Source organism: Mobula birostris, chromosome 20, assembly GCF_030028105.1.
Source record: "Mobula birostris isolate sMobBir1 chromosome 20, sMobBir1.hap1, whole genome shotgun sequence".
NCBI classification, from domain to species: domain Eukaryota; kingdom Metazoa; phylum Chordata; class Chondrichthyes; order Myliobatiformes; family Myliobatidae; genus Mobula; species Mobula birostris.
The window spans coordinates 16,189,752-16,214,511 of NC_092389.1; the positions used below are offsets into that span (position 1 = coordinate 16,189,752).

The window sequence follows — 24,760 nt, forward strand, 5'->3', positions numbered from 1 at the left end:
GGCAGCAATTACAGCCTTGAGTCTGTGTGGATAGGTCTCTATCAGCTTTGCACGTTTGGACACTGCAATTTTCCCCAATTCTTCTTTACAAAACTGCTCAGACTCTTGTCAGATTGCATGGGGATCGTGAATGAACAGTCCTTTTCAAGTCCAGCCACAAATTCTCAATTGGATTGCGGTCTGGACTCTGACTTGGCCTCTCCAGGACATTAACTTTGTTGTTTTTAAGCAATTCCTGTGTAGCTTTGGCTTTATGCTTGGGTTCATTGTCTTGCTGGAAAACAAATCTCCCAAGTCGCAGTTCTCTTGCAGACTGCATCAGGTTTTCCTCCAGGATTTCCTAGTATTTGTTGCATTCATTTTACTCTCTACCTTCACAAGCCTTCCAGGGCCTGCTGCAGTGAATCATCCCCACAGCATGATGCAGGGATGATCTGTTTTTGATGATGTGCAGTGTTTGGCTTACACCAAACATAGTGTTTAGTCTAATGGGCAAAAAGCTCAATTTTGGTTTCATCAGACCATAGAACCTGCTTCCAGCTGTCTCTCCCATCTCAGCCACTGAAGCTTGTAACTCCTCCAGAGTTGTCATAGGTCTCTTGGTGGCCTCCCTCACTAGTCCCCTTCTTGCATGCTCACTCAGTTTTTGAGGACAGCCTGCTCTAGGCAGATTCACAGCTGTGCCATATTCTTTCCATTTCTTGATGATTGACTTAACTGTACTCCAAGGAATATTCAGTGACTTGGAAATTTTCTTACATCCATCTCCTGACTTGTGTTTTTTGATAACCTTTTCGTGGAGTTGCTTGGAGTGTTCTTTTGTCTTCATGGTGTAACTTTTGCCAGGATACTGACTCACCAGCAGTTGGACCTTCCAGATACAGGTGTATTTTTACTACAATCAAGTGAAACACCTTGACTGTGCACAGGTCTCCAAAAATAGATTTCCATTTAACTAATTATGTGACTTCTAAAACTAATTGGCTGCACTAGTGATAATTTGGTGTGTCACATTAAAGGAGTTAATACTTATGCAGTCAATTATCTTGTGTTTTATATTTATAATCAATTTAGATTGCTTTGTAGAGATCTGTCTTTACTTTAACACAAAAGAATCTTTTTCTGTTGATGCATGTCAAAAAAGCCAAATTAAATCCACTGTGATGCATGTCAAAAAAGCCAAATTAAATCCACAATGTCTTAAAACAATAAAACATGAAAACTTCCAAGGGAGGTGAATAATTTTTATAGGCGCTGTGTGTCATGAAATTTGTTGTTTTGCAGCAGCAGTGCAGTGCAATATATTAAAATACTATAAATTACAATAATACATTTTAAAATTAAATGAAATGAGTGCAAAGGGAGAACAAAACAGTGAGGTAGTGTCATGGTTCAGTTCGTTATCTGTTCAGAAACCTGATGGTGGATGGGAATATGCTGTTCCTAAAATGCTCAGTGTGTGTCTTCAGGCTCCTGTACCTCCTTCCTGATGTTAGTAGTGAGAAAAGTGCATGTCCTATGCAGTGTGGGTTGTTAATGTTGGATGCTGCCTTTCTGAGGCGTTGTCTTTTGAAGATATCCTTGATGCTGGGGAAGGATGATAAAATCTGAATGTAAGAGGAGAGCATTCTGTGAACTCCCATCGAAGGCTCAGTGGTATATCAAAGCGTCTGCAACATTGTTTTATTCGGAGTCTCAGTCAAGATGGTGAGTGGTACCATAGGCGTTCTGCAGACTTATCGGGTTTGAAATGGAATCAGGAAAGAATCAGAAATTGGCATTGGTTTATTATTGTCACATGAACCAAAATACAGTGAAAAGCTTGTCTTGTATGTTGTTCATACGGTTCGAAATCATTACACATTGCGTTATGATAGAACAAGGTAAAACAATAACAATGCCAAATAAAGTGTAACAGTTGGAGAAAAAATGCAGAGCAAGTAAACAATAAAGTGTAAGATCATAATGGAGATTGTGAGGACCAGAGTCCGTCTTATCATATAAGAGTTCCACTCAATTGTATGATAGCAGTAGATTAGAAGCTGTCCTTGGGGTTCTGTTCCATTGCAAGAAATGGAAGGGTTAAATTTCATTGTGCATAATGATGTTAAATTACTTTTCCTTCTATTAATATAACTTTCCAACAATGAATGCATGAAACTCTGGATGACAATTCAATTAGTGGAAGGATATTCTCCATGAACTGCATTCTCGCAAGAGTTAGAGAGAAGGGCTGACAGTAAGCTGAATTGTGAGTCACATACTGTGCTCTGAGGAGCCAGAGATGGCAATGTTTACCTCCTATCCGCCTCAGGCCTCCAGTCCCTGAGGATTAATTTCCCACCCTCCCCAATCTCTTTCTCTGGGGTGGGGGAGCTCTAGAAGGCTGAGAGATACAGTCTTGTGGGATGTTATTCTGAACATGAGGTGAAGCGCTTGATTAACATCATACAAATGAAGTCCACATTAAGCCTGCTCATTGCTAGGACTGTGAGGTTCAATAAGCAGAGACTGATACAGAAGGATAAAATAAATTGTATCTTCATGTATCTGAAACCTTGATTCCATGCTGTACATTTATTTAATATGGGTGATGTGTGTATTCCATGTGAACAAGGCTAGCTTCATAACTTATAATATTGGAATTAAGTTGCATTCCACTAAGTACACTGATTAAATATTTTGCAAGCCATACCAAAACTCGTGGATTCTGCTTACCTCTTGCTACCTGCAAAACCTTGTATTTGATCCACCATTACTAAATGATGTGTATTAGTAGTTACGAGCTGATTATTCTGTATTTGAATGCCAAAAATGAAATTGAGGAGAAATCTAAGTTTAATTCCCTGTTTGGTGATGAATTGTGCTTAATACAATGAGGAATGTTTGACCTGTGAAATGGAACTCTGCCATTTCAGGAATTTCCATTGCTCTTCCCATTGGCTATTTTGTCTTGATGTTAACCCACTCATGTTCAAAGGCATTATGTATTGTGGGAATCTCTGCTATGCAGTTAGCATTAATAACTTTGAGACGGGCAAGGTACACAATTGTGTTTAATGTAATTTACCTACCACCATAGAGACCCCCCATGGGGGTGAGAAATTTTCTTTTCCTGGCTTCATGCAGTCAAACTAGAATACCTGGATGAAATCAAAAATAGGAACCATTCTGCATTGTGCCTTATTCCCCTGAGGAATGGGACTGTCCAACCTATTTTACATGGAAATACGACTGTCAGCTGATTAAATCCAATCTGAGCTGCACTTAACTGCAAAAACTAGGGGGGCATAGTAAGTGTGTGGCTCTGGTGCAAGAAACACTGTGCCCCATATATTTAATTTTCCAGATACTGGGAGAGTGGACCAGAAAAGTGTTGAGCCCGAGATAGCATTGACACAACAATCTATGTAACAGAGGGTAACATACCTCAAATTATTCATTTTTGAAAGGACCATTATATATATAAAACCTTATGGCACAAGAGCATCTCATTTCATCCCTGTGGAAGTCAAATCCTGCAGAGGTGAACTGTCAACTTGGCCGTCACTCATTTCTGCTATCACTTTCGATCAACCCCTTTGTATTGCATCATGTGAGCTTCTTTTAGTTCGATAAAATTGCTGTGCCTAAGCTGTGGCCACACTATTGTGGGAGAAGTATTTCTAATATTAAATGATTTGATTCCCTTCTAGCTGTTTAATGCACATGCTTGTTCTTCTCCAGATCCTCCTCTCTCAATAACACACTGCCGAAAGAGTGTGGAATCCCCGTAAGTAACCAGCCCCTTTTATAATTTTGTCCGTGTTTGTTTGTCTATGCTAAAACAATTGTGGTTGATTTGATTCATTCGCTTAGAGATGATAGCCAAACTTTGGTGTAAGATCCATGTCAGATTAACACTAGACTTTTGTTTTACAATCAATAAAAGAGGGCAATGAAATGGTTGTTCTAAAATGCCTCTGATCGTGCTGATTGCAAGTGAACTGAAGTCTGGCAACCTTAGTTGCATATATCTTATATAATTTTAAAACAGAACGTAAATCCATATGTAATTTACAGATTTCCTGCAGGATACGGGAGGATTTGTTCTTTAATCTCTAATCTGCGGTAACTTGGACTGTTATATTTCCATAAAGAGTGTAGTTTTTTATGAACCATACACTGCACTAAAGTGCCATTAATTCTTCACCAAATGGTTCTGGTATCCTATTGCTGTAAAAACACGCATCAGTTGGCAGTATTAATTAACTTATAAATTCCCTCATTACTTTAAAATGCATTATATTCATAATATTGTTGCATAACTAATAAAATGATCCCCAAATGAGAGCTAAGTATTTTCCTGAAATGTATTCTAACTGCCACAGCTTCATAACTGATGACTCATTAAATTAATAGACAAAAGGGCTTGTTATTAATGAATAATGGCAGTGAAAGCAATAAAATAATGCTTTACTTCACTGGACAATAACAAAATTGTAAACATGAAAGTATACAGGATTACTGTTGCCTCTGATTTTGGTCTCTCAGATCCTCCTCAGGAAAGGTGAGTCCTGAAAGCGTCAGGACACTCCGAGCTCCATCAGACTCCTCGGAAGATGCTCAAGCCATACATGCCAAGATGAGTCCTGGCAGGGAAAGGGAAATGTCTCTGTACAAAAAGACAAAGCGGGCAATAACCAGCAAGAAGTACAGTGTCTCCAAGCATGAGGCTGAGGCTGATGTCACTACCCCTATCGAACTCATCAGCAGAGGCCCTGACGGACGCTTCATTATGGATCCCACAGAGATGGAAACATCGTTGAAGACGAGGAGGATTGAGGGCTTTCCCTTTGCAGAAGAGACGGAAACTTATCCTGAATTCCGGCAGTCCGACGAGGAAAACAATGAGACGCTTACTCCTACTGCCATTATGGGCTTGAAGTCTCAGCTTTCACCTCTTTCATCCAGTCAAGAGTCATACTTACAGCCACCAGCATACAGTCCATCGTTCCAGAAAGGAGACGAAAGCATGGGAGGCTTAGATGCCAGACTACAGGCCACCGGCCAGGCCAGGCGACCTGCTAAACGTTACTCTCAGAGCCAGTTTTATGGCTATCTCAGCAGTAGCTCAGCAGACCAAGATGGTCAGCCATTTTACATGCCAGATATCAGTCCCCTCAGTTCAGTGATGTCTTCACCTCTATTACTTGCTGAAGGAGCGTATGGTCACCCCACCCTCCCCACAGATCACGGAGATTCTGAAGGACAGCAGTTGGTCACTTCCAGTAGCACCCTGCCTTTGACTCACACTCCAACCACTATGCGGTCTCCAGAGCCATGGAGAAGGAAGAAGTTGTCGATAAGCAGCATTGAAAGCTCTCCGGTCATGTTCTCGCACCATCAAGAAACCCCCGAGAGTACACTGCCAAAGGCTGGTCTTCCAAGGGGTGGCCCCCCTTCCTCACTCCAGGTCTCAGCACCCTACCACAGCGTGCTGCAACTGGAGGCACCAAAGAGTCAGACTGGCAAAGCTCCCAGCAAAAGTAAAGGATCTGCCTCTCTCTCTCAAAAATATCCACATCAACCTATGCAACAGACCAGCCACGGGCAGCTAAAGCATACCAGCCATGGTATAAGTGCACCCACATTGCCTTACACTGAATCAGCCAAACAGGCTGGTCCCAGTGGCACAAGCACATTCAGTCTGGACACCAGGTGGTACGAACCAAGACCCAGGCCCAGACCCAGCCCTAAGCAAGGCAGAAGGACTGAGGCCAGTTTACACCAGGTGGTTCTGCAGCCTTCCCGGCTCTCCCCTTTGAGTCAGAGTCCTCTGAGTTCCCGTCACGCATCCCCAGAGATCTCATCCCGTCCACGGCCTCGACCCAGTGTAATGCAGCCCTCCCGCAACATCTTCCCTGCAGGTATCTCTGTGGAGATGTCTGAAATTACCCTTCAGCCTCCTGCTGTCGTTAGCTTATCCAGAAGGTCCTCTCCGTCCTCCTCACCAGCACAAAGCAGCACTGCTGGCCAGGGCAGCAGACGAGGAAGCCCCAGTTATAGACCTCAAATGGCACTGACACCTTCGACAGGCAGCTACACAGGATCCCTTTCTCCTGCAACAGGGCACAGCGAGTTTTATAGTCAGATTCCTTCCCAAAGGAGGAGAGGTGAAGACAGTCCTCCTTTTGAACACCCATCTTCACACTTATCTACTTCAGGGTAGGTATTTGAAAAAAAATGTTGATCAGTTGGAAAGCCAGATTGATTTCTTCCACTAAGTATTATTGATGTATTGTGGAGTTCCTATGGTCCAGGATAGTTGCCTCTATCTATCAAGTGTGTATAAATCTCGTCAGTGCTGCACATTCATAACATCGAGCTGGGGAGGGAAAAGACCTTTAAAAATAGACTAGATGTCACAACTACATAAAGCTCTAAATATGGATAAAGATCTAATACAACTGTAAATCATCAGAATGCTAATTGTGGTCAAATTCTTGGGCAAAGGTCACATGTGATATATGTCAGAATTTGAAATGATTAGTGAAAGAAATTGTTATACGGATATTATAATTGACAACCTGAAACAGCGTCTGGTGTTTACATTATTAACAGACAAGATATTGCCATCACTGATGAGGTAACAGGGCTTGCCACTGGTTTCAAAGAAACCTGAACACAGCTATACAGGAATCTCTGTGGCATGTATCACACCAATGCTGGCATCAGTCGCTGTTGGACATCACCTCTGGGGAAGCTGGGGTGTCTATCAATAGTGATGACATCACTGAACAGTCAATCACATTATTGAAGCCTCATACAACAAACTAGAAAATGGATAAAACATATGCCAAGAAATTCAGCCCTGGAGATTAGCCCCAAATGCACCATATAGTAATATATGATGCACTGCACCCTGCCTCAAAATTTATTTGATTGAATCAATGTAATCGAACTTCAGAGGCAGGGTGCACCACATAACCTCTACTATATGGTATATTTCACTATGCAGATTGTGGATGGGTTTCTCGGCAATAACATCAGATTAACCTTTAACCTCCCGTGCAACATTCCAGATTTTATCTTACACTCTACCAAAGGTTAAGGTAAAAGCTAAAACATCATAAACTCCTTTAAAGTTTTTGTTATAATTTTAAATAGGTTTGCAATTTTACTTGAGTAAGTGACGTGCCATACAAAATGATAGTTTTTTTTCCCCTGTGGGTGTATTGAACAGCAGTTACAGAATTAAAACTCAGTTCCATCTCATGCAGCAAGGCACATCATTTTCAGCATTTTTCACAATGGAAATAGGAAATATCATCAAAATAATGCAGGATGAGGGGGAGCAGGGAATCAGTTAAAGCTGTTTCAGATTGTCTCCAGTGCTGTCATATTTCTTCCATTCAAGTATTCTGGCCTGTTAAGATTGCCCAGATATTGTAGCATTAATTGCACGTAGGCCCTATGCAATTACATCTTCACCAAAAATATCACAAGCGGTAGGTCACCATTGACATATTTGGATTATAGTCTGTTTTTGCCTTCTCACAAATGTTAGCAATCCTGAAAATTATTGTTTGCCATATTGACTCAAGAACATCATATATCCTCAACTGACTTCCACCATTTGCCATTTTAACAGAGGCAATAATCCATTTCTTTTAAATCATTTGGCAACAGTGGACATACAAATCTCATGTAAAGACCTTGAGCATTTGTACACCAATGTGCAAAGAGACATTCCTAATCTGCTGATAATTTCAGCGTACCTGAATCAACTATGCCTAATCTATGTACAATATGATATGGCTTCTTGTAGGAGGTTAAGTTATTCATGAATCTTGTTTTGTAAATGGATATATATTTGCAAGGTAATCAATGACTAAATTGTATCCAGAAGCTAATGCAACACCTTCTCACAAAATAATTGGAAATAAAGCAAATTTTCTCCTCATGCTATCCTAAGCAATTAGAGCTATCCTTTTAGAGTGAAACTTGACATTTTTGTTCTTCAATGAATCTTAAGGTATCCTTATGTGTAATTAAAAATGTAGATCCAAATTCCTTCTGTTCCCATTTCTAGCACTGTAAGAATATTCAGAACTGAACTTATAGAGGTGCAGTTGGAGGCTTTGGTAACACATCCCAGTGTTACCATCCAATCAGATGGTCCATGTTTCATTTGGAACCCATTGTTCACATCTATCTGGCCTGTTGGAGCAGTTGTAAATTTCAACCAAGCATTTTCATCAAGAGAGAAAATAAATGATATGATCAGAATTGCTTCACTGCCCATCGATTACTTGTTGGTTGCCTAGAAAGTACAATTCTTGTGTTCATAGTATTATAAGAGCTGAGATAATCTAAAGAAGATTTAGAAAAGGAGAAGTGAGTGCCAAGATAGCCGAAGGCTGTCTGTCTTGACCACGTGCCAGAATACCAACTAGTCACTTGGGTTTCCAAATATATATTTATGGGAGGAATTCATTTGTGCAGCCAGCATTCTGATGTTCTAATGGCTGCAGGAGACCTTGTTGCAATATCTGAGCTAAGTACTCAGATGATCACTTCTTAGAAACCTTCCTCTATTCTACAACTTTCTGCTTTATCCCTCAGTCTGGACCATTAACCCTGGTCCTGCATGTGCTTGCAAACTTTGCTCAATATTTCAATAGAAGGTGAGGTAGTCATGGTTTTCACTCAGTTATGTGTACGTTAGGCTTATCACAAAGCAGAAAATGTCAGAATACATCTAGAGGCCAGGTAAAAGAAAAACTCTCCTTGTATGGCAGATCTATTGATCAGAAGGACAGAACTAAAAAACTGTCTTGTTACTCTACCTTCTACCAGCACGAAAGGCTGTTATGAATCTGAGTTGATTCAGACAATTTCCTGTAAGTTGTACCCATCTCCTTCAAAATGGAGTGGTTAACTAACATAGATTCCCTGATGTAATTTTCTAAACAATGCTGTGAAAATTTGAATAAAATATAGTGCTGCAAATCTACAACTGTATGTGCTGTGCTATCTCACACTAGCATGAACCTAGTCCTGATATAGTTATGTGTTTATATGGAGATGTATATATGTACCTTTTTCTATTTTAAAATTTCAAAAAGTTTCTTGCAACTGGAAAATGCACATGCAAGATATCATCTGATTTCTCAATGATTTCGTATCGAAAGAAAGAAAGCAAAATGCAGTTTAGTACCAGAGCTTTTCATGGGCTGGCTTGATTTTCAATCTAGACGTGCAGAAATTGAATAAGTAAGACTAAGATGGCATGTGTACCAAGGAAAAGAGTAGAGGATTATCTAAATGGCCAGATTAACTATTCTGTTAAATGTTTACAATATGTAGATTTAGTGTCAAGATTTCTTCAATTTCATATCAATTTGTGCATTTGCTGTGCAGGTTCCAATGATAAGGTCAATTCATAACTTCCACCCTGCTTATTGTTCACTTTTCCTTAAAGAAATCAAAAATATACTGTATTTCTATATCACAGAATCAGTCAATAAACTTTACTTATGATCTGTTTTATATATTTTTTATATTTTGATTTATCAGCTGAATTATTCATTATTAATATTTACATCATTTGACAATACATACCAGGACTGAGCTAAAACACAGGATTCAGTTAGTATATTGATTTTTTTTTTGTCGGGCTGGTCATGAGCACAGACCATAAATTTGATACAAGCAAACAATATTCCTCCTGCAAAAATAGTGAACTTAGATTCAGTGACTTGGAATTTAGATTCCTGCCCCAGGTTTTAATCATGGGAATGCTGAATGATCTTTAATGTGTATTGATATCTTACAAATAGCTACCCATTTGCCATTGAACTTGCATATTTATTTTCATGTCACCTGCTTTCAGTAAAATGTTGCTCACCTTTGTTCAATTTTTTTTCATCTTGAGTGGAATTGATACAACTAAATAATCTAGTTATAATAATTGAAAACTGAATATTTTGGTGAAATGACAATACCTTTGCTATTCAAGTTTTCATTCATTCTCATGGAACTGATAATTATAATCTTTGCTCATCAAATAAAAGAGAATAAAAATACAAGTTCTGCAAAATCAAATGTGATAAAGGTGGTTTTGGAAATGAGTTCAAGGAACTTCTTAAAGACAGGTTCCTAGAGCAATACATTGTATATGCAACAGGAAACAGACTATCTAATATATGGCTGTGTGTAATGAAACAGGATTGATCAGTAACCTTGCAGCAACAGTTGCAACGGAAGAAGAGCAATTGTAATATTGTTGGCTTTTCATTCAGTTTGAGTAACAAATATAAGTCCGAAACTGGAGCCTCCAACTTAAACCAGGTATGAGGAATGATTTGAAAACTAGATTAAAGGTATGACATAGAAAAGCAGTGGCAGACTGTTAAAGAAGTATTTCATAATTTTCATTGAATTCACTAAGAAATAATTGCCTAGAGAATGGATTGGTCTGCTCCAATTGTTTCATCCATAATTCAGATGAAAATCAATTTAACCTGCAGGAGATTGCATTACCAATTATTTCTTTGTTAAGTCGTGCCCATCACCAAATTAGACCAGGCGAGTCTGGGCACTGTTCACACTCGGTCATTGGAGGCTTCACCTGCGTTGGGTGGGCAAACGTTTTATGTGAAGCCCTTGTCTACTTTGCTGAGATAAATTGAAGTTCCAGATGCCACCAACAGCCATCGTGGAACAGTCACATGGAGCACATTGCACTACGGTGTTCCTTTTACGGTTATTTAATGGGAGAATTTGCTGAAATGGGAAGCTTCAGAGCTCATTGCAAACTATTCAAAATACCTTCCAAAGTCCTCAGAAAGCACTGAAGCTAATGGGGAATATTTTGTCCAGCATTTGGCTACAGTGGCACTCATTCAATAACTGCATCTGTGCAAGCAGTGCTCCATAAGCAACCTTTCGAGGTGAGGCATGCCTGAGCCAGCAGCTACTACAGCAAGGTCACTTGTCTTTGCATTAATGAAGGATGTGATTTGCCCTAAATGAGGATATGTTTGACTTGTGCTATATGTTCAGAATCATTTATATAAAAAGAGACCAAATTATGCAACATTCAAAAGTCATAGCCTTTGGATTTGAACTTTAACACCCTTGTAGCTTTCCTATTTTACAGCACTGTGTAAGTTTTGATGTCCTAGCAGCACATCACAATGTCCTCTGAAAGGTCCTTCCTTGTCATAATTCAAGAAGCCTCATTGGCTGTCATCACACTGCCGTCCACAGATGGTGGAAGGAGCCGTATGGGAATGGGTGAGTGTGCTCACAGGGAGGCTACGGGGAAGGATGATTTTCCAAATGTGTGAGAGGGGAGCATCTGTGTCCTGAATCTGCACACCAGGTGACCTCTCAGGAGACTGCAGGCAATTCACGACGCTGAAGATGGCTATTCAGCATATTGTGTCTGTGGTGATTGAGAAGGTGTTCGCCAACCTAACCGTAATCCCCAGCACCAGATCTGCTGCTCTTCATATGTACATCCAAATATTGGTCAAATGTGTTGAGGTGTTTTGTTCCTCCTATCTTTCAGTGGACAAGTTCTGAACCTCTACCACACTGGGAGTGAGAAGCAATTTCTCATTTCCCTGTAATTACCAATTAGTTTAAATCTATGCCCCTTGGCCTTTGATTCCTCTGCAAAGAAAAATTGTTTTTTCCTGTTCATTCTATCTAGGATGTTTAAAATAGTTTCCTTTATTCCACCCTCTCCAGTCCTTCCACACAGTTTGTTTTTGTGTCTGGAAATATTTTTTGAATCTCTGTATCAGATCTGTCCTGCAGTTAGTCTACAGCAGTGTATAGTTCTTTCCAGCATCTACCAGTCTGTGGAGATGTGTTGTGCAACATTGTTTGGAGAATCACGAGATAGGAATACTGCTGGTAGTGTTCCTAACTCCACCAACAGCAACAACCTGCCACCTCACTGCTCAATGGGTGCATCAAGCTACTGTCTAGTGCCAGAGACCTGGATCAGTCACAGTCTATTGGAGCCACTAAGACTTTGTGTGGCCTCCATCTGTGTCTCCATGCCAATTGCCATCTGATCCATTTGTCACTCTGCGACAGGATTGTACCCAATTTCCAGGGTGGCGATATGTCTTGTGGCTCTTTACAACCACCTGCAAGACCTTGGAGATAAACTCCTCCATACTCCTCATCATCTTGTGCATCCATAGAGGTAGAGCTTACAGTAATATCATTAGGTCATCCACATCAACATTATGGTTCTCATCTGAGCCTCCAAGGGAAGCACAGTTGTATGGAATCCCCTCCTGTGACCCTTGTACTAGATACTGTAGAGTTTGTGCCAGCCTGCAATACCTATTGTAAGTCCCTTTGGCTACATCACTCTGGCATGCTCTCTGCCCCCACTGTGTCATTCCCTCAGGTGATACTGTAGAACAGGGGTTCCCAACCTGGTGGTCCATGGACCCCTCAGCTAACGGCAAGGTTCATTGGCATAAGAAAAGGTTGGAAACCCCTACTGTGACTGTCAGATGCAATCACGACTATCTTCTCATCTCTCTCTGCGATTTTCTTTTACTTATTCTGCACCTCCAGCTATTTTGTGTCTTTTCTTCTGGGGAAGAGACAACAGGTGGCCTCTCATGATGCCCTGCAAAGACCGAGGACACTTCCAACAGCGCACCTGGGAATGGGGATGTTTAGACTTGATCAAAGCAAGGGGGAGGGGTGTACTACTCACAGGAAATTTAGGATTTTGGCATTCATCCTAGTAATCATGAGAAGTGTTTGGACAGTTGGTCACGCCCTCTCTGGAAAGAGGTTGGGTCCTACTTGTGATGAGTGTTTTTATTTCTAAAAGGCATTTTCAAAATGTACTACTTAAAATTATACTGCAAAGAACTTCATAAGCTTGAGGTAATATGTTAAAATGGAAGTGTAACTGATTAACAACAGACAACAGCGTAAGATTGAAAGGGCCATTTTCAGGTTGGCAAGTTGTAACTAGTAAGCTACCTCAGGGATCAATGCTTTCCTAGCTACTTACAATCAATTGACAGCAAAGAAAATTGAGTATCAACTCCTATCATGCTATTTGCCTGGGCTTTAAGCAAGTTATAAACAGTAGTGCATTTCCAGGCTATGATAATGTATTAATTTGACAAAATGTGGTGGGGCCACTTGTGCCTTCTGTCATTCTGGCTGACAGGATCATGAGGTTGATGTTGGCGTTGAAGAAGCATTGAACGGTGTTGACAAAGTTACTGCTGCACATTTTGTGGCTGTCACAAATTGCAGATGCTAGATGCCAATGGTAGGGTGAGTGAATTAGGGTGGTGGCTGGAATGCATGTCAAATCGACTGGTTTCTCCTCTAGTCCTCTAAGATTGGAGAGCGCGTCATCTCATACTTATTGTTTGTAAGGCTTTTGGAAATATGGAATTTGGCCACTTGCAGTAGGAGCCCCATTGCATTGAGCTACTCTTATTTTTTGTCAGAATATTTTGCCCATGAGAGTCTGGGGTTGAAGATTCAGTGGTGCTAATGTCATTGAAGTTGAGTAGTGCTGCTTTCCTCACGTTTTGGAGATTGCCTTTGCCATTGCCTATAAGCTGGGGAGCTCAAAGGTTAGGCCCAAGCCTAAGTATTTTCCAGATCTTCTTGTGAGTGATTGTGAACTACCTCATTGCCTTATGATTAAGAGTTACAAATGGGAGTGAACACTGTGCAATCATCAGCAATTATCTCCAGTGTTTCCATGATGAAGGGCAGGTGATGCAGGAAAAGGAGCTGAAGATGATTGGTCAAGCCATGATAAAATACAGCAACAACCACATACTGTTTTTGAGCTAGATATGATACCAGTAAAATAAGAATTTTTTCCCCCAATTCTCAAACGAGTTAAATACTTGTAGGGCCCACTGTCAAATGTTACTAAAATATCAAGGGCATAAATATCACGACATTTGGAATTCAGCTCTTTTGACCATGTTTGGACCATAGCAATGGAATCCAAACTGAGTACAGGTAAGCAGGCAGTTTCTGGGTATGGTCAATAATTCAGTCCATCTCTTTACTGGTGGCTGCTGGTGATTTAACAAGGCAGCAATTAACTATGTTGTATTGATCCTGCTTTCTGACTCAAGGCATATCTATGCAATGTTCTACATTGTTGGAGGGTGTCTATATTGTAGCTGTACTGTAGTAACCTGGCTAAGGACACAGTAGTTCTGAACTACTGCTGCCAACATGTCAATGAGTCACATATGCTTTGCTGTATCTAGTGCTCTCAGCCATTCCTTGAAATAATAGATAGTGAGTCAAAGTACCTGAAGACAAACATCTATCTCTTCAGGGTAAGCCCAAGATGAATCCTTTGTTTGAAAGTTCTGTCAAAAGATAATTGAAGATGCTTCAATTCCTGGTCATCTAGAATTTATGGGACAATTCAATGAGCTTCAACTACCAAGAGGCCCAGACCATTACTTCAATAAGTTTCTATTTTATTTGGTGTGTAAATTGCTGAGAGTAATAAAGTGTCCTTTGCAGTATCAGATTAATACCTGTCACTACATGAATGATGTAAATCAGGATTTACTTTGTGTGGCAACTGAGAGTTTACTATGAAGATTCAAATGTTTATTGGAATAAATACCAAATGTTTAAAGGTTAGATGTTAAGGTTTTGTTCTTTATCTAGGTACACATGGCAACCCATCAGTATAATAAAACCAAGTATGAGTATGCCTACAAGTTCATTCCTGGTCAGTGAGGCTAAATGCACTTTATAGTTACAGCACCATGATCTCACTCTAAGTTTGAAATGTAGTTCCACTGAAGACTCAGAAATGTTTGGACCATAGAACCCGTAATCCTAGCTACAAAGCAAGCTGAACGTTAGGCTGGCTTTTATTATGGAATTATGTACTGCTTTACCTTTGGCACATTGGTATTTGTAGCAGCTACTTGTAAACAAACCTAAACCACTCAGGGACCAAGCATGGCAGGGATTGACACTGTCTGATGTGCTATCCACAATAGCGAAGTTCTAAGTCGAAGAAAGTGTATTAGGTCCTTTATTAAGAAACTAGCAAAACAATCTTGTAAAGATAAAAAACAAATGAAACTGAAACTAAAGATATAACAAAATAAGCAGTCTAAGCATATTTAAATGTTATTTAAGCCAAGCATTCCTAAATGTATTCAATAGTGTTCAAGCAGTCAACAAAAGATATCACCCGTGCCCCCCACCCCTCCCCAGCCCACTCCTTGGCTCTCTCCATACTAGACTGAACTAAAGACAAAGCATGAGTGCAGAACGAAACTCTGCACTTCTACCACCCAACCTAGGTGAAAAATTACCCATAATAAACGTGCAAAACAAAATGCACATGGACAGAAAATAGATACGTGGCTCCTACAGCATCATGAAATTCGTAGGCCTTCATTCTTTGGAGTTTAGAAGAATGAGGTGCGATTTTATTGAAATATTAAGGATCCTGAGGGGGGTGGGGGCTTGGCTAGGTAGATACGGACTTATTTCGACCAGTGGGAGATTCCTAAACTAGTTCCAAGTGAGGGGTTATTTAAAACTGAGGTTAATAGGAATTCCTTCTCTCAGAGGATGGTGAATCTGTAACTCTCTGCTCCAGAGAGTAGTGAAGGTTAGATCGCTAGCAGGATTTAAAGAAGAGGTTGATTCTTGAACAATGGGGGAAATTGAGGGACATATAGAACTGGCACAAAAGAGGAGTTGAGATATGGGACAGATCAGCCATGATCAAAATGATTGGTGGAACAGGCAAGAGACTACGTTGCCAACTCCTGCTCCTTTATTCATGTGTTCTTGTATCACTTTTCAAAAGCAAAGACACAAGAATCCCCTCCCTTTGTCTGTTGAAGGTTAGGTGAAGCTGTGAAGCCTAACGATATAAACCTTAATTTTCAAATTCCATTGTTGCCAAGCTTTCTTAGACCATTGGCTTGGAGGTTTAAATGTGTGAGATGACTGCAGTCCCAGTAAAACCGATTGAATTTTCCATCTGAACCATATTGACATGTGAATAAGCAGCTGCATAAAATGTAACAAACCTGATTAGACCATCACATTACAAAATCTAGAAGGTTCTTGGTTACAGTGTCCCATCACAGATGTAATTTTGAAAGCATCCTCACCATTCAGAAATCCTTGATGAACTTCCTCAGGAAGATTATTTCTTAACCAAATATTTGAGTTTTGTCTTGATGGTATAAATCTGGAGAATCTTCACATTTTTTGATCTTGAGATTCCTCCCTTTTATTTGTCACCTGAAACGAGTTTACTGAAAATGGAGTTATTATTTGAAACCAGCTTCGTGCATTAATTTTAGAGACGATTAACACATGCTAATCAACAATGAGCCCAGTCATTTTGGTGGAAGTGTGAAAATATTAGCAGAGTGAGCTTTGCTCACTAGGATATTTATTCTGCTTCTTTACCATGTAATAGCACAGACAGACACTGTGCACTAGGATTTACTGTTCTGGATTTTAAAGGATAGTAACAATCTTCCGAACTAAGCACTGCCAAAATCCACAACAGCCTGTTGTTTTCATATATTCTTTAGCCAGGAAAGATCAGACATTGCCACCTTATATTGCATTTAACTAGATATCAGAATTTGAGACACCTTGATGAAGGACTGAGGGGAGTACTCTCCCTGCATTGCATTGAATTTAGACTATATGTGTCGTGCGTTTAGCAGTATTCACACAGCATCTACAGCTAGCAAATTTATCAGCAAGATCAGGCTTGTTGGTTGGGGACTTGTTCTAATGCTGTGTATAGTTCAATTGATATGTATCTTCTGTGTGAGTATTTACTGTTTTCTTTACCCCTATGTTATATGCTTATGAAAGTGTGATCCTTCATGAATCAGGAAGCAAGAAAAGATAATGCACTGTGACAATCACATAATTTTTGTTCGTTTCAAAAGGTGGCTAAAATATTTTTTTAAATCCCCTCATCAGTAAAAGTGCTAGAGATTTAATTTTGAATCAGTTACTGTTGTATTTATTAAGGTGTCAGAGAGGAGACAAAATTCACTTATGTTTAGATACACCACATGCACAGTCAGAAAGCCTGAACACTTAGCATAAAGCTTAAAGGTTCCCTGCAGAGAGCTGGGAAATTTTTACTTTTGAGTCTGGTAATTGGCTTTCACTTGGTAATAGTGGGTCTCTTGGGCACAGTATCCAATGCACACTGGTAAGCTACAGAAATAGTCGTGACTTATGTGCCTTGTGGGCATTTCTTTTTGCTTAAATAGACAGATTGATAGTTGCCTTGTACTCTTAAAATGCTGACATAAATGTTGCAATAACTGATGTCAGATTAACTTGACCTAAACACTTATATAGTCACTTAGTATTTATCTTTGGCTATATGTTTCAAAACAGCTGTTCCATCTCAAAGGATGTTATACCAGCTGTGTTGATTCTTTACACTTGGGGAAGATATTTACATTTATTTTCCATCTACTGCTTACATAATTGTCTTTGTAACGGCCCTTGCCATTAAGTGTGTGCAACAGTTCAGATGATAAAATATCGGGAAAATAATCATCAATATGGAAATTTAAGCTTTGGCGTCTAAGGACAAAATACTTGCAGAGAATTCTTGAGATATACCAACCGGCATTAAAATATATTCTGTTAAATGTGTACTGCAAGATCTTTAGCTCAGAGTGACATGTTATTCAGAATTGTTGGAATAACTGTAATTCAGCCCTGGGCTGTATTTCAACTTGGGGCAAACAGCAACACCAGGCATGAAAAGGCTGTCTTCCATTCCTTGCATACTAATAGCAGCAAATACAGTGAATTTTGAAGTCTTTTGTTCAATTCTGAGTGATCTTGAACACAGAGAAACACAATTCCCCCCCCAATATATTTTTTATTGCCATTGATCTCCTCACTCCTGGCAATAACAAAGACAGTGTGAAAAAAGTGAACCTCACACTGATTGTCATTTTGGTTAGAAGTAAAACGATGAACTAACAGCATTTTTGGACCTGTGTGGGAGGCAGTATAATAATTGTGTCAACTTGATTTAGGATTGGTTCTTTGAATCCTCACAAGTGCAAAGAAAATTATTTTTCATTTTATTGATAGACTCAGTAGGAAATATATTGAATTTCTGCAAGTATAAATTAATTAAGGATCCTAGCAAATAAAGAATGAATCAGAGCCATAAAGGATATTAACAGGATTTTGTTTTATGAAAGACCATTGAATTGGAAATGACAATGTGTTGTATTGAGGAACTACAGAAGGATGCCGCTCCCTTACGTTTGTGACCCTATGCCCTGTGATACACCCTTCTCTTCTACTTTGAAGGAAGGATTGTCAGGGAAAATGCTTTGATATAGCGTTGCTTATTTGAATTAAACTTTTTCTGCAATTTGAACTCCTGGAATCATGGCTTAGTTCTCATCCTATCATTCAGGTTGTGATAACATGGGCTGGAAGCATGATGTTAATCAATCTTGGTAACCCAAGGCTGCTTGAAGTTCTCAGACACTGTAAATGTATTCCTCTTTTCCCTTTTCTCAATTAACTCTTTCCTGAGCGAGCTGCAGGTAAAGCTATCATGTCTCGTCGTTGTGCGTGAAAACTCTGCAATAGTTAAAATGACTGTCTTTTCATTTGTTCAGGCTCCTGTTCCATTTTCATTGATGCCAGATGCTGTGTATGTGGAACCCACTGACATTATTGAACATTCTTCTCATGTATCTGAATGTCGTCATTCGTTTAATGAATTTTCTTCAAATTAAATGGATCATTCAGAGTCTTAACTGCTTTGTTTTTGATTAATCTCAGCTATCACGGCAGTGTTGTTGTGACCAGGTCCTCAACACCTCAATAGGTAAGGGTTGAATCCATGTCTGAAAGGGGGGCAGCAGGTGGGGCTTTTATTCTCATTTTCCTTTAAAGGGGAATACAATACTTGGATGCTTCATTACCTTCCATCACTCCTTTCATACTCAGTGTGCTCATGTTTATGTTATTTCCTGTTCAGTCTCAACTGTGGAACACTCTCTCGACTCAATTTCTGGTTAGATGAGCATGAGTTTCATCACAGCCTCACTTGCTGCAGGCTCGGCCTGCTTCAGGTGGGTTGCAACCTGGTCAGAGTTTTGTTCTTTTTAGCCACTCCGCCTGTCCTCCTGTCCTTGTCAACAGGTGGGAATATTCTTTCCTGAGTACCATGAAAACAAACAAAACTCCGCGGTAAAGGCGGTTATTTCCTGACTGATCACTGTTCAGGGCATTCACAACGGAATTGCAGTGTTACCTGTTGGCCTCCTAAGTGACACCACATTGTCCATTTGTTTCAGACTTTGTAACAGAGAATGGGACTAATTGCTCAGTTTATCAAGTAGTCAGTACAGAGCTGTTGGATCGAATGCCTTCATTCTTTCCTGTATGATTTTGTCACGTCCAATGGACTCTGCTCTCATACTGCAGCAGAGCAATGGCACAGCTAGTAGAGATGCTGCCTCTCAGCCCCAGCGGCCCAGGTTCAGTCCTGACCCCCAGTGCAATCTGTGTGCAGTTTACATGTTCTCTCTGGGACTGCATGTGTCCCCCCCACCGGCACTCAAATGTCCCCGCACATCCCAAATCTGTGTGGGTTGATAGATAACTGACCATTGTAAATTGGCCCTGCTGTGCAGTTGAGTGGGAGGTTCTGGAGGATATTGATGGGGTTGTGGGAAGAATAAAAGAGGATTAATGTAGGAATAGTGTAATTGGGCGCTTGATGGTCGGCATTGATTTGAGGGGCCAAAGGACCTGTTTCTTCTAAATCTAATTATGAATAATATTTGAAAAACATTGCAATGACTTATAAAAGCACACTGCTAAACTTCCAGGTAACCAAGTGGTAAGATTTCCCCAATTACAAATATATATGTGTTTCAAAATAATTTTTTCCTCAACATTACACGATGCAGTCTGAAGTCTTATGTCCTTTGTCTGAGGTTCAATATGACATTTTCAGTGAAAATGTAATTGAGGAAGCAAAAATTCATTAAAATTCCTAATCTACTGAAATTGTAAAAAATAACGAATGAGAATTTTTTGATGTGATATTTACACAATTCATTCTTCAGTTCCTGTAGGCATGCAGGGTTGACAGTATCTCCTCAAACTTGTTACAACCCACCACTCTTTTGCCCAACTTACTACCAGGCAAGTCATTCAGAAACTCCTTGCTGTGCTTTGCTTTCTAGTTTGACATATTTCAGGTGTAACCAATAATCATCAGCATCTTTACCTCAATTTCAATTGCTGCTCTGAAATACCTCCCGTTTCTCATGGCATAGCTCACTTTCCATCCACTTGGACTGTCGTCTTTTCTGTTATTCCAACACAGAAAAAAATGACTCAAGAAACAAAACTCTTCTGTTAATCAAAGTTGAAGTATTCCCCTTTAAAGTCACATCTGCTAAAGCAATGCATGCTTTCGCTATTTAAACATCGTTGCATTTGTCTTCTGAGTGACGCAATGTGATTGTTCCTAAGCATTTTCCCTAATCCTGCCATTCCTCCCCCCTGTCAGCATGGTGAAGCCCATTATAGATGAATATTTAAGTTGTTAGATACATACAGGTGATGCTCTGTTGCATAGCAGTGTAACCATTTACTAACCATCATTAATTTCATATTGCAGCAAATTTAGGGAGTCAAAGAAATTCAGTGGAATTATTTTGAACAAATGAGATGTTATTGTATAAACTAAACAAAAGTATTATTAGTTTTCTGTGATTAATGGGTCTGTTGAAAGTTGGAAGGATTTGCTTTTCTGTGTCAGGTATTCTACTTTATGGAAGAGGTGTAGATTTTGCATAAGCAAAGAATTGCTTCTGAAAGTATCCTCAGGCCCAATTGTTAATTCAGCCTACACCGCAGTATATTATTATCCTATTTCACTTGAGATGAGAGCTATTTTTCTGTACTGCCAAAAGGCTACAATCTTGTGAAAGCAAAACCAACCCATTCTTCAAGTTAAAAAAATAAATCCCCCATATTATGTAATGAAATCAAAGAAGGGGGACTGGATGTTGTCATTTCACCTCTGAAGTAGGCTTTGAATCAAAGCCAAACTGATAACTGATCACTACTCCTGTAGTTATGACAGGAGTCAAAATAATGACCAAAATCTTTTTGAAGTTTGCCTCCTACAATGAAAATGGCTTGTTGCTAGCACGGATTTTTTTTAATTGCATGTGTAGCAATTGATAATTGCATGCTTTGTCTTTATATTTCACTTGTTTAATTGTACATCTTTACTGCAGACAATATAGATGTACTATGCATCTGAAAGCTTTGTAAAGAAGAATGAACAGTACAAACAAAATGTACACACACTATTCACTCGTTTGCCAGCTAACACATGAATGAGTGCTACTGGTTGGAATCCAGCCAACTGCCCTTTCATCACCAAACAATACCAGCAGATTTAATTTCTGGATTTTGTCAACACTTTGCCCTTCCCTGTTGGCAATTAATGGGTGGATTGTAAGCATGTTGTTTGATCGCAAACTCAGTAGTAAAAAGTAATGTGTAAATAGATAAATTTTCTTGAGATTTTCAGAAGTTTTAAAATAACAGAAGTGTGGATCATTGGTAGATAGATAGATAGATACTTTATTGATCCCAAAGGAAATTACAGTGTCACAGCAGCATTACAAGTGCACAGATGTACAAATATTAGAACAGAAGTAAGAAAGAATTTTTAAAATATTACCTCAAACAGGCTAACAGGGGGGAGTCATCACTTCCCTGGCTAAATGTTGACTCATTATAGAGCCTAATGGCCAAGGGTAAGAATTACCTCATATAGCGCTCTTTGGAGCAGTGCAGTTGCCTTAGTCTATTACTAAAAGTGCTCCTCTGTTCAACCAAACATTGCCCAGAATTGCCAGGATTTTCCATAGGGTCCTTTGTTCTCCCACAGCCTCTAGTGTGTCCAGTTTGACTCCAATAACAGAGCCAGCCTTTCTAATCAGTTTATTGATTAGTAAGTCTGATGCTATGTATTTGATGTATGACTTTTCTACTCCCAATGCCTTTCTTCTCTCTTTGGAAAGCATTACCTGTTGTTGAGGTATGGGTATGGTTTGAAAGGTGGCAGCTGCTATTTAGAGTATTGGCAGAGTGACTTATCTTCACATATAAGCCAGTTATCTTCTGGACTACAGAGCATCACAGCTAAATCTGTTTGGATATTTACATATGGGAGTCAATATTGGTAGTCTATACCTTGTATTAATGGAGCAGGAGAAGCCTCAAAATAGCATTGGTAGACTTACCATTCTATTGTGATGAGAAATTGAGGCCACCCAATGTTTGAAATGGACACATATCTAAACATCCTCCTTGTTTCACAGGATGGGCCTCTTTTAAGAGGGATGTGAGGGCCCTTAGCTGATCACATTGAGCCAATACTACTTAGTAGTATTCTATCAGCTGCATCACAGTCCTCTTAACCAGTTGCTTACCTTCTGATCCATACCCTGAAATATAAGTATTAGTTAGGCTTCTGTGTTCAGACCCTTCTAGCCAATCCTGGAATCCATGTAAAGGGTGCCTGGTGATGTGTCTACACTGGCACTGTCCTCTTCCAGCTCTTTGCCTTACAGAAGGGCTTTGTATCCTGCATGGAAACAGAAAGATGAACAAGTGTTGACATTTAATGTTGAGGAGACGCATTGGCTGCTGTGAGCTGTTCAGACTGCGTGAGTGCAAGGCCTCAATAAGAAAGGGAAGAGGCAGCCAAGGCTGTGTTCCCCCAGTGTCTCAGGTTTAATCCACCATCTCTGTGACCCATTCCTGATTCGCAAGGAGCAGTCAGATTGAGCTATTCATATCCCTATCTCCTGCTAATTCAAAAGAATAAAGAGGGGCATAGGATAATGATTCATCCCAAAATAGATTCATGCTTTTAGTGTGAGGATGGGAAGACAGATAACAATACACACTCCACCAATACTTCCATTGATATATGTAGTCCTGTTTTCCCAGACCTGGGCAACCTGAGGCATTCAGCTTCTTCACCATTCTCTAAGGGAATATGGTGAGAGACATAGAGGTACACATTCAAATTTTAATCAATATGTAAAGAGAATATTATTGTAGTTCCCCAACAAACTGGGATTAAGAGAATTTACAGTATATTAGGAAATATACTGGACCAGAAAATGTAAGCAACTACTTCGTGTACGCCTTCATGAAAGAAAACAAAAAACCTCCTGGAAATAGTGAATAACAACAGAAAATTAAAAAATAATAATGATACTGAAAGCTGATAAATTCCCAAGACCTGATGGCTTGTATCCCAAACTTTTGAAAAAGGTGACGATGGAGATAATGAAAGCAGTGGTTATCATCTTCCAAAATTCAACAGTTTCCAGAACTGTTCCCACAGAATAGAAGGTATCAACTGTAATTCATAAAAGTAAGATATCATAAATGGGAGTCAACATTGGCCATTTTTACTTTGTATTAATGGAGAGGAACAGTCTCAAAATAGCATTGGTAGATTTAGCATCACATTGACATGTGAAATTGATAACATCTAGAGGTTCGAATATCTCATATCCAAATGTCTCCCTTATCAACTTCATCAGTTTCAGTCTCATTTTCCCAAAGGTTCAATGAAAGCTCCACCCCACATATTGTTGTATATCAGTGTTCCATTAGATAGGTAAATACTTTTTTGATCCCAAAGGAAATTACAGTGTCACAATAGCATTGCAAGTGCACAGATATACAAATATTAGAAGAGAAGTAAGAAAGAATAACAAATAAGTTGCCTCAAACAGGCTTACAGGAGGGGGGGTGTCATCACTTCTCCAACAAGAGGTTGGCTCATTATAGAGCCTAATGGCCAAGGGAAGAATGACCTTATATAGCACTTTTTGGAGCAGCGCAGTTGTCTATTACTAAAAGTGCTCCTCTGTTCAGCCAAGGTGGCATGCAGAGGGTGAGAAACATTGTCCAGAATTGCCAGAATTTTCCGTAGGGTCCTTTGTTCTAACACAGCCTCCAGTGTGTCCAGTTTGACTCTTATAACAGAACCAGCCTTTCTAACCAGTTTATTGGGCCTAGTTAATAATAAATAGTTACTATATTTACCACAATAAAAGATTGCCTTTCTATGATTTTCTATGAAAAGCTGCTGTGATTTTGTAGCCTGTAGTCACGTTATCATAAGTGCAAATTTCTGTGCTGAATAAGACAATAAACAAAACTTTGATCAAATCAAATATCTGATAGCCTTTATTAAGGGACCATTTATTTTGCACTTCAGCAGCGAAAAGTTAAATGTTTTACAACAGTTTGGCCTAGAAATTAGAGGGAGCAGTAGGATTGAAAGGGTTAATGTATGAGAAGCATTTGATGATTCTGGACCGGTACTCACTGGAGTTTAGAAGAAGGGGGCGAGGGTGGGGGTTCTCATTAAAACCTATCGAATATTGAAAGGACTCGATAGAGTGTGTGTGTGGAAAGAACGTTTGCTATAGTAGGAGAGTCCAGAGGCAGAGGGTACAGCTTCAGAACAGAAGGATGTCCAGTTAGAATGGAGATGATGAGGGATTTCTTTAGTTGTAGGGTGGTGAATCTGTGGAATTCATTGCTACAGTTGACTGTGGAGGCCAGATCATTGGGTATATTTAGAGCAGAGGTTGATTAGAGGTTCTTGATTATTAAGAGTGTC

General features: G+C 39.6%; 1 protein-coding gene across 3 annotated transcripts in view; it reads left to right on the plus strand.

Moving 5' to 3' along the window:
• igsf9bb (immunoglobulin superfamily, member 9Bb) overlaps positions 1–24,760 on the plus strand; it is a 749,555-nt gene that overhangs the window by 695,365 nt on the left and 29,430 nt on the right. For all 3 annotated transcript variants that reach the window (XM_072238319.1, XM_072238320.1, XM_072238321.1), the window contains exons 17-18: positions 3,727–3,772; positions 4,534–6,207. In XM_072238319.1, the coding sequence (XP_072094420.1) occupies positions 3,727–3,772; positions 4,534–6,207 (1,720 nt within the window). The remainder of the gene's footprint in view (positions 1–3,726; positions 3,773–4,533; positions 6,208–24,760) is intronic.